The sequence below is a fragment of the Ipomoea nil genome, unplaced genomic scaffold (assembly GCF_001879475.1).
Source record: "Ipomoea nil cultivar Tokyo-kokei standard unplaced genomic scaffold, Asagao_1.1 scaffold0415, whole genome shotgun sequence".
NCBI classification, from domain to species: domain Eukaryota; kingdom Viridiplantae; phylum Streptophyta; class Magnoliopsida; order Solanales; family Convolvulaceae; genus Ipomoea; species Ipomoea nil.
In genome coordinates, this window is record NW_017616843.1 from 1,356,986 (window position 1) to 1,367,361 (window position 10,376).

The following is a 10,376-nucleotide window of genomic DNA, read 5'->3' on the forward strand; positions in this document are numbered from 1 at the left end:
CAAAGTGTTAGGTACTAGATTTATGAGTTATGACCCATTTGCATCTTCTTTTTTATTGCTTGGTTGTGAAATGGTCCCCTAATAAAGACGCCATTAATGCTGATTTCTTGATACATACTGGATCACAAGGCCACTTCGTCTGGATTTTAAATTTACAATTCCTTAAATTCATAGAATAGTAACCTGTCCCGCATGGGTAGCTCAGTTGCTCACAGAGATAGTTTGGGAACAATGATCCAGAATCGAGTTTCATCAGCCATAGTGTGAAAGCAATCTCTCAAAATGAGAAATGAGAAGAGCTTCTTGTGCGCAGTAAGCAAAAGTCTGTCTGGCCAGGACGTGGGGGCGAGAGACACGGTCCTGGACTTGTTCTTCACTTCTACGTCCAACATTTTTCTAACTATCTGGTGCTGGATTTGACCCTTCACAGGGCTCCGCCAAATGTTAACCAAACTTGGATTATAGACTTGTTTACTTTAAATAAAAAAAAAGGGCAATATCATTAGTTTTCATATTCTCTGTCAATAAGTCTTTTGAACATTTTTATCTAACAACTTGGGTTTGTCATTTGTGTTGGAAGAGCTTCCAGGTAACTGTACAGTGTCACTGACACTAGGAGACACTTGTTCAATTTAATGGTTGACTAGCTAGTAGATAAGTCTTCCAACAACAAGACAAGGGTAACTTTTCTAATAATATATTTTTCTTTAAGGAGAAAAATTGGAAATGAGAGTCCTGTCGCTGTGTTGTGAATGGGCAGAAAAGTACTTGGTCTGTGGACGTGTGGGATGATGGTTGGGCATCATTAATACAGAGTTGACAGCAAAGGGTACTCTGTCAACTGGGAAAACAAAAGAGAGAACCTCAAAAACACAGTGCTAAGAACTTGGAGGAGTGATTAAGGTTTGAGGTTCTTGTTCAAGAAGTTGTTTGTTTTGATTGTTGGAGTGGTATGGTCATTTGATAAACAATGATCCCAAGAATCCAGCTGCTTTTGGTGCCTTTGTTTATCCAATTTTTGGGTATAGTGGCTTTTACAGATAACAATGATTGTAAGTTTATTTGTTGAAAACCTAGTTTTTGTTTCTTTAATTATGCTTCTTCCAATTTAGGCTTATGCTTAACTATCATGAGAATAGCTATCATTCTGTTGATCAGATTTCAAATAGCTTGCCTGTTATACTGTCTAATGGAGTTGGTTATTAGACTATTAGTAGAATATTAGGTGCCACCTTTCATTATTCAAAGAAGATATATACTTGAGTTTCATTCCTATATGTTAGGATCAAGCGCTTACTACTACGCCAAAAATTATAATTTTTCCTGGCTCTGATATTATTTGTTAGGATCAAGTGCTTATCACTGCGCCAAAAGCTATAGCTAGAAGCAAAGGCTAAACTTTATTCCTTATGGACCGCCATCACATTTTCGAGAGACAGGATGCTGGACTTGGCCCGGCTTCTGCCCAACAATCCCCTAGCCATCAATTTTGATGGACTTGGCCCTTTTCCGGCCTCCGCCCAACACTATCTATTCCGATTACCTTGATATGGATTTGAAGCTGTACTGTCTGCTGTTCAATTTGTGGTGGCAAAGAAACTGACTTCTCTTTGATGCAGATGTCGCTATAAAGGCCCTCCGAGATGGTTGGAAGAATGTGCCTCCCAGTTGGGCGGAAGGGTCTGATCCTTGTGGTGATCACTGGGAAGGAGTTGGTTGCAACGGTTCAAGAGTGGTTTCATTGTACGCTTTCCCCAATATGATTTTGCCCCCTACGCATTACTTCGCTCCATATACTTTCAAGGTTTATGTGTTAACTTTTCAATTTTAGAACTTTATCAAGCATGGATCTGACTGGTGAGCTCTCTGGAGACATCGAGGAGCTATCTGAGTTGCAGATTCTGTAAGTCTTAGAGATTTCTCATTTTCTCCATGCATACAAACTTGTCAATCTACATTTCATTTGTTATTGGCTACTTTTTGTAGGGATCTATCATACAACAAAGATTTGACAGGATCTCTTCCTCGGGAAATTGGAAACTTAAAGAAGTTGTATAATCTGTAAGAGAAATCTGAATATTGTAGTAAATACAATTTTAGTTGACGCTATTCTAAACTAATGGTTCATGCCCATATTAACAGAATCCTTGTTGGGTGTGGGTTTTTTGGACTAATTCCAGACTCGATAGGATCTTTGAGCAAGCTGAAATATCTGTAAGGATTTTTACTTTGGTATTTGAATGAGAACGAAGCTAATATAGAAATATTCTTTTGAGGATACTTTGCTGGCGTAGCTTAGTTGATTTTTCACTTGTTACTTTTTATGCAGATCACTGAATTTAAACAAGTTCATTGGGCCAATACCGCCTTCCTTGGGTCAATTGTCGGAACTCTATTGGCTCGATTTGGCTGACAATCAGCTTACTGGAAGTATTCCCGTCTCTGACGGGAACACACCTGGTCTTGATATGCTTGTCGGAACCAAACACTTGTATGTTTCGTCCATTTTATCTAATGTTTGTTAGTCTCGCTTGCTTTGATCTTCAAGCTATATCCACTCTTTTGTAGTCACTTTGGAGGGAACAAATTCTCGGGCGAGATTCCAGCTCAGCTTTTCAGCTCGAATATGAAATTGAAGCATTTGTGAGTTCCACTTAACTAGCATTATCCCTTTAAATTCTTGCACGGATTATGCTAAAAGAATTATGTTTTATATTAATTCTCAACTCAATCTACTGTTAGCTAGTCTGACTCATGGCCTTATAAACCAATATATTTCTCTCTTATTTTTCAATGTAGAACGAACTCTTAACAGATATAGTTAACAGTAAAGTGGACTTGCAAAACTTTTAGCTTGACACTTATGAATGGGCAATTGTTTCTTTATTTATTCAATTCGAGCAGGTTGCTCGAGCGTAATCAGCTTACAGGAAGCATCCCGGAAACATTGGGATTAGTTCAGTCTTTGGAGGTTGTGTAAGTATTTCCATCTTCTATTTAAGTTATCAAACGCTAATGGTTTACTGCTGACTATGCATTCGTTACCTAATTTGAACCGAAATATTTGTTCTTGCAATAGCCGTCTTGACAGGAATTTGTTGAGTGGATCTGTTCCATCGAACCTTAACAATCTCACATCCGTTAGTGAACTGTAAGCACACGGATATGTCTATATTATTGTTCTGCGAAGTCATGCTAATCGAGCTGTGACTGAATTATTTGTTTTGTTTTTTTTTTCTAACTATGCATCTGCAGGTTCTTGTCAAACAATAATTTGAAAGGCCCCTTCCCAAACCTCACTGACATGAGTCTTCTCAACTCTGTGTATGCTCCGACATTATTACCCGGGATTTCATGATTATTCTTTGTCCAAAACAATTTTGTTATTGTTAATAACAGCAGCAGCTGTGTTAGTAATACGAATTAACGGGTGATATTGCAGAGATATGAGCAATAACACTTTCGATCCAACAGATTTCCCGTCATGGTTCTCGACTTTGGAGTCTCTTACAACATTGTACTGCTTTCTTTTCTCTTTCTCTCTCTGTATATGTGTGTTTGTCTCCATTTCTTCAAAGAGAGTGAATTTCTTTGTATCTTTTATATTACTTGTTTTCTGAACCTTATTCATGGACATTGTACTTGCAGAGTATTGGATAATACAGGACTAGAAGGACCTATTCCACCATCACTTTTCAGTCTTGTTCAGTTGCAGAATGTGTGAGTTTGCTCTTACTTTTATGTTCAGCATATATAATATATAAACATAAATGTGCAATCCAACTATAAGCTTAGACTTTTAGTTGAGATGCCCGCACGGGATTAGCTCACTAGTTCAGTAGGCAGTATTTGGAAGAAGAGACCTCCCTTGTGTGTACTGGCATTTAGCCTTGTCTGCTGAGCCACTGAGTTACAGTGATTACATCCTCCCAAATGCTCTGTCGGGCTGGGGTGTGGGCGTTGAGATGGGCACATGCTTTAATTTGGTACGTGACCATGGTCCACGTGTTGCTTTGAGCCCGTCAACAGGTCACACACGTGAGATGGAGCACATGTTTCAACCAGTTGCACTCGATGTGCCCAAATTCGTTGAATCATACATGAAAGATCATACAAGTTTTGTCTCCTGTGATATTAGCTCTATACTCCAATATGCAATATAATGACAGAATATGTATACATTTTTTTTTTTTATTTAAATTACAGCATCATGAAGAATAACAAACTTAATGGCACACTGAATGTTGGCCCCAACTACAGCAGCCAGTTGCAACTAATCGATCTGCGGAATAATCTTATAGAGTCATTTACACAGAGACAAGGATATCACTTTCAGATTAGGTAAGCTGAAGCCCTTTCGAAACTAAGGGATTCTTTATTTACAAGACTAGTATTATGCTATGATCACACGGTTTTACTTTTCCTGTTTTGCAGTCTCGTAAGCAATCCATTTTGTCTCGAAGTAAGCAGTGGAAGTTATTGCGCCGTTCCCCAACTGTCTAGTTCCTCTTATTCAACTCCAACAAATAATTGCTTACGTACTCAGTGTAGCTCTGATCAAATATCCAGTCCTAATTGTGCATGTGCTTATCCCTATACCGGGAATCTAGTTTTTAGATCCCCTTCCTTCTCCAACTTGGAAAACTCGAGCATATTCGATTCCCTTCAAGTGTCTATGATGCGTTCATTCAAATCTCAACAGCTCCCGGTGGATTCAGTTTCCCTGAGCAACCCGACAAAGAACCCGGATGATTATCTTGTAGTGCACCTGCAAGTTTTCCCATATGGCATGGACCATTTCAATCGGACTGGAGTTTCTGCAATCGGATTTGGACTTAGCAATCAGACTTTCAAGCCCCCTCCATCGTTTGGACCGTTTTACTTTGATCCCGATGTTAACTATAAATTCTTTGATGGTAATAGGATTACTTGTGATATACGTAGTTTATCATATTGTCATTCACATTCATCTTTATCTCTTTGTGTCGATATGGTATCCATTACCAGGTGAGTCCACAGGATCGGGCAAGTCATTGAGTATAGGAGTTATAATTGGAGCAGCCGTTGGTGGTTCAGTCCTTGTGATATTAGTACTCATAATCGGAGTTTATGCATTCTGCCAAAAGAGAAAAGCTCAAGATGCAGCTAAAAAGAATGATCCTTTCGGTAAGATGAGGAAACTACTTAATGTTACTCGTGTGATATGACCATAGTTTTCACCGTTTTTCCCTATATATAAATATACAGCATCCTGGGATCGATCCAAAAGCAGTGGCGCTGTCCCCCAACTACAGGGAGCAAAGTTTTTCTCGTTTGAAGAGCTCGCGAAATGCACAAATAACTTCTCAGAAGCCAATACTGTTGGATCTGGAGGTTATGGGAAGGTTAGATTCCATTTCTCCTCTTCATTTGTCATCCCCTTTAGATTATACTCGATATAGGTTATATTGCATTATGCGTTTTCCTTTTTCTTTCTCCTTTTGATTACTCTTGTTGAGCGTATAACCATTAATGTGCAATCTAACTATTAGCTTACGCTTTTAGTTGGTCATATTTCATGATCTGGTTGCTTCCATTTTGGAAGGTGTTAAGAGTCATGTCCCATGAGTTTATATGGCTATGGATTAGACTAGCTAATTGGTTGGATTCAGTCTTTTAGACCCATGTGCATTACAACCTAGTTGAGTGACCTTAAGCTTGTTTAGGGTGCTCTCCAACCGGTTAGATTGGATTTGGCCCGATCTTAGGATTAGAACAAGGTAAACAACTATAATTCAAAGTATGTTTTTAATGTTTCAGGTATACAGAGGAATTCTTCCTCATGGACAACTAATTGCCATCAAAAGATCTCAGCAAGGATCTATGCAGGGCGCTCCCGAGTTCAAATCTGAGATTGAGCTTCTCTCGAGGGTTCACCACAAGAACGTCGTTGACCTTGTTGGGTTTTGTTTTGATCAAGGCGAACAGATACTAATCTATGAATTTATACCAAATGGTACACTGAAAGAAAGTCTGACAGGGAAATCTGGAATCAAGTTAGATTGGATGAGGAGACTTAGGATTGCTCTTGGAGCGGCCAAAGGGCTGCAGTATCTTCATGACCTTGTAAACCCGCCCATCATCCACCGCGACATCAAAACAAATAATATTCTGCTGGATGAACGCTTGAATGCTAAAGTTGCAGATTTCGGTCTCTCCAAGTCTCTAGGCGAACAAGAGAAGGCTCATGTCACCACTCAAGTTAAAGGAACTATGGTGAGTGAAGCCTATTGTTATCCGATATTTAACACGTTGTTCCTTTACGTGACGAACGATTATTGAATTGGTCTTGTTTGAATAGGGGTACTTGGATCCCGAATATTACATGACGAACCAGTTGACAGAGAAGAGCGATGTTTACAGCTTCGGGGTGGTGCTTCTGGAGATTATAACCGCAAGGCCGCCTATCGAGAAAGGAAAGTACATTGTTCGGGAAGTGAAGCAAGCAATGGACAAGACTAAAGACATGTACGACCTTCAAAGCATTCTCGACCCGTCCATTGCCTCGAGCGTGACGCCTAGAAGTCTAGAGAAGTTCGTCGATGTAGCCTTGAGGTGTCTCGAAGACGTGGCGGCCCAACGCCCAACAATGCGAGAAGTGGTGAAAGAGATCGAGAGCATCATGGAAATGGTGGGGCTAAACCCTCACGCCGACTCGGCTTCGACTTCAGAGAGCTATTCGGGAGTGAGCAAAGGCTCCGAACATCCTTACAGCGACGAAAGCCTCTCGGTCTACACTGGGGTGCTTCCCAAGTGAAGATAAAAACAGTTTTTCGAGTGTTTGAACAACTTTTTGTTCTATTGTGACATTTCTATATGTTTGCATTATTTCTTGGAGAATGGAGATGGATCAAGTGTATAGTAGCATATATATTATTGAATGGCAAATCTGAATTGACTGAAAGTATAGAGTTTTGGCTATCCTAAGGTTTGGATAGATTACAGCAATACAACATGGTATTCACTATTCATAGGACTACAAGATAACCTTAATCAGGTCATTGGTTTTTCCAGGAGAGCAGAGAAGTACCATTCATTCTTGTCCTTGCCTTTATCAAGCTTCATCCCAGCATGCCACCTGAGTTTCTTGAACCCGACCCGGTCAATCATGGGAGCATAAGTGCCGTTGAGCTGAGACGCAATGCAGAAGAAATGGTCGAGCCAGAGCAGCCCGCCAGGCCTCAGCACCCGGTATATGTCGAAGAGTGTGAACTCGAGCATATTATGGGGGATCCAGTTGTTCAAAACATGCATCGAGTGGACGATGTCCAGTGTGTTTTCGAAGAACGGGAGCCTCTGGGAGACGCTGAGGTGCATCGAGAGCAACCCCCTCGAGGCGATGAAGCTGTTGAAAGGGCCATCGAAGTTCATCGAGGTAGTGATGATGGTGATGTCCCTCTCCTTCATCCTGGCTGCAAATGTGCCTGCACCTCCCCCGATGTCCAGGCCTATCCGGATCGTGCCATTTGGCTTCGTAGCGAGAACTTCATCAATCCCGAAATCCAGGCCTCCATTGTCAGTCAACCACCTATGCTTCTCCCTGCCTTGTAAGTAAAAACAGTCCTTACAGTCATAGAACCCTGGATTGAGCCTTCTTTCTATGAGGCACTTATAGCTCTTGCAGGGATATGGATCCCATATAATGCTCGTGTCGGGGGGCGTAGACCAGAGGCTATCGGGCAATGGCGTTGGCTCGGTATAGCCAACGGGCGATTTTGGGTGGCACCGTCTTCTGGGAAGCGGCTCGCAGCCCCTCAGAAGCATCTTTTGGGCGAAAACATCATCCACCGGGCACTCCTCGCCCACAATATAACTCATATACTGTGCCAGCTCTTCTCTATACCTCATACACGCCCCTCCAACCGAGGGATAAACTTCATCTGACCCCATTCGAGGCGCATACCCCAAGGGAAGCTTGTGAGAACCCATCGAAAGCCTAGCTTCATCTGACAAGCCAGCAAGAAGATCATCGTAACTCAACACAACATTCGAATCCGGGGTTTGGTTAATGGCCCGGTTGAGCACGTTTAGCTGAGATAGGAGTGCCTCAACAAGACGGTCACTCGACCTGAGCTTCTCGAGCAAATCCGTGACATCTAACCGGCTCGCTTTGAGTTCCCTTTGGGTGGAATTAAGCTCTTGGAAGAGGGAGTTATAGCCCAAGAAAGGAAGGTTGTGAGCATAGTTAGAAGTAGTTGTGGTCAAGTTAATAGGGCCAGTGAAGATGTATAGAGTGAGAAGATTGGTTAGCACAATGAGAACAAGAATCTTGAGCTTAAACTTGATTTGGGTTTTGGCATGTTGTGGGTGCTTTCTGGGCAGATAATCTTCATTCCCACCTCTCATTTCTCTCCACTTTGAATTGCCTCTCTCTCAAAACTCTCTGGGAAATATATGTTGATGAGACTTGGGGATTGGAATTTTTACTAATTTAGAAGCCATTAGTGGTCTTGGTAATTGGTTTACTCAAAGATGTCATATAATATTATGCTACTACTAGTTGCTTTAAAATATATAAACTTGCTTTGACGATCTGCACAGTTTCCCCTCCAACACGGAATTTATGAAGAAAGAGAGAGGGTTTAGAATTAAGTATATATAAAGAATTCATATATAGGGATCCAATGCAGCTATAAAACGAGTTGTTATACTATAAACCAGGGTTTACTTTAGTCCTAAATGACATATAAATTGTGTATTTTTAGTATTGGAATTGTGAACTTCTAGAATATAAATTGTGTTTATGAATCAAAATACAAGGAATTTGTGAATATTATACGGCTGCAGTATTTGAATGGAACTTGTGAATACAAAACAAGGTAATTAATTACATATATGTTAGCATTGTGTGTTCGTACTATACAAATTGTGAACTTTTAAAAGGTAAATTGTAATCCTTTAAACCCGGGTTCACAAAATAATTTGCGCTATAAAACTTATATAAGATCCATTAGATGGGTCAAGTCAAAATGAAAATGTTATATTTATGGAAAGTGTATTACTTTTTTTTTTTTAAATACTATTGACTCTATTACAAGGTAATATACTTCTATACTTTCTCTAATTAATGCAGCTCAAAGAGTCAACACCCCACCACCACCAGGGTTCAATCCTGTGACCTTCCCTCAAAGTGAGCCACAGAAGTGTCATCTGAGCACAATGTGTTTGGCGAAAGTGTAATACTAATCATGAACCGTACCCTTAAGTGTTTGTAACATTAACAGCATGTTTGGTTCACAGAATAAATTTTGAGCTAATAGGAATGCTATTCCATAAGGAATGGAATATGCAAGGAATAGAATATGAATTGTATTATATTGTTTGGTTCGCGGAAGGAATAGACTTTAGGAATTATATTATAGTGTTTGGTTGATTTAAGGAATAGAATGAAATATGTTTCAAAAGACATAAATACCCTTATCAAAATAGGTGGTGGTGGCGGTGGCGGTGGTGGTAGCAGTGGCGGCGGCGGTAGCGGTGGTAGCAGTGGCGATGGTGGTAGCAGTGACGGCGATGGTTGTGGTGGCAGTGGTGGCGGTGGTAGCAGTGGTGGCGGTGGAGGTGGTGGGTTGGTGGTGGTGGCGGTGGTGGGTTGGTGGTAGTGGAGACGGCGTCAGTGGTGACGGTGGTAGGGTATTTTCGGTATTATAGTACTAAACCTATTCTCAAATACTTGGGAATAGCTAATACCAGGGGGTCCCCTAGGAATGGCTATTCCCCTGCAAAGGGAATAGCTCATTCCCAGGAACGTTATTCCCTTGAATAAAATGACAAAACAAACAATATAATAGATCTATTTTTGGTAATGGTATTCCATTCCCGACCTATTTCATGAACCAAACACGCCATAAAAATATTACATTTTCTCTTATGGAGTAACAAACACCTTATTTCTAATTAGTATTACATTTTTTAATATAAATATTACATTTCTATCTTGATTGAATTCGTTTCACGAATAAAGATCCATAAGATAATCTCATACAAGATTATCGTTAGATGAAAAGTTTGCGGAGAGTTTTGTGGCGTAATCCGAGCATTCTCAAGCCACTTTTCGTCACTTATACTGAGGCTGCCCCACTTGTGCAGTCAGACTCCATTTAGTATTCCCTTGCCAATCACAAGATTGTGATAGTGTATGTTTTAGTGTATCTATAAATGCATAGTAAATTGACATGTTTTTGTCTACATTTTAGCATACAAGAAAGTAACCTAAAATATTGTATTCTATTTAGTTTTGGAGTGATGCCACGTAATGGGCAACCAATTTATGAACCATCAATAAATATAGAGGTTTTTTAGATACATCTCGTATATATTAATTAAGATACATTATT

At 40.3% G+C, this 10,376-nt stretch overlaps 2 protein-coding genes across 2 annotated transcripts; one reads left to right on the forward strand and one right to left on the reverse strand.

Moving 5' to 3' along the window:
* The first annotated feature begins 717 nt into the window (after positions 1 to 717).
* Positions 718 to 6,943, forward strand: LOC109172260 (probable leucine-rich repeat receptor-like protein kinase At5g49770). The gene is made up of 18 exons (XM_019321420.1): positions 718 to 1,052; positions 1,620 to 1,743; positions 1,832 to 1,903; positions 1,987 to 2,061; positions 2,143 to 2,214; positions 2,330 to 2,491; positions 2,569 to 2,643; positions 2,905 to 2,976; positions 3,080 to 3,151; positions 3,256 to 3,324; positions 3,443 to 3,517; positions 3,649 to 3,720; positions 4,207 to 4,341; positions 4,435 to 4,916; positions 5,008 to 5,166; positions 5,248 to 5,384; positions 5,800 to 6,255; positions 6,341 to 6,943. The coding sequence occupies exons 1-18, from the start codon at positions 971 to 973 to the stop codon at positions 6,794 to 6,796; spliced, it is 2,847 nt and encodes a 948-aa protein (XP_019176965.1). The 5' UTR covers positions 718 to 970; the 3' UTR covers positions 6,797 to 6,943.
* On the reverse strand, positions 6,899 to 8,678 carry LOC109172261. The gene has a single exon (XM_019321421.1). The coding sequence runs from the start codon at positions 8,383 to 8,385 to the stop codon at positions 7,033 to 7,035; it is 1,353 nt and encodes a 450-aa protein (XP_019176966.1). The 5' UTR covers positions 8,386 to 8,678; the 3' UTR covers positions 6,899 to 7,032.
* Between the last annotated feature and the right edge of the window lie 1,698 nt (positions 8,679 to 10,376).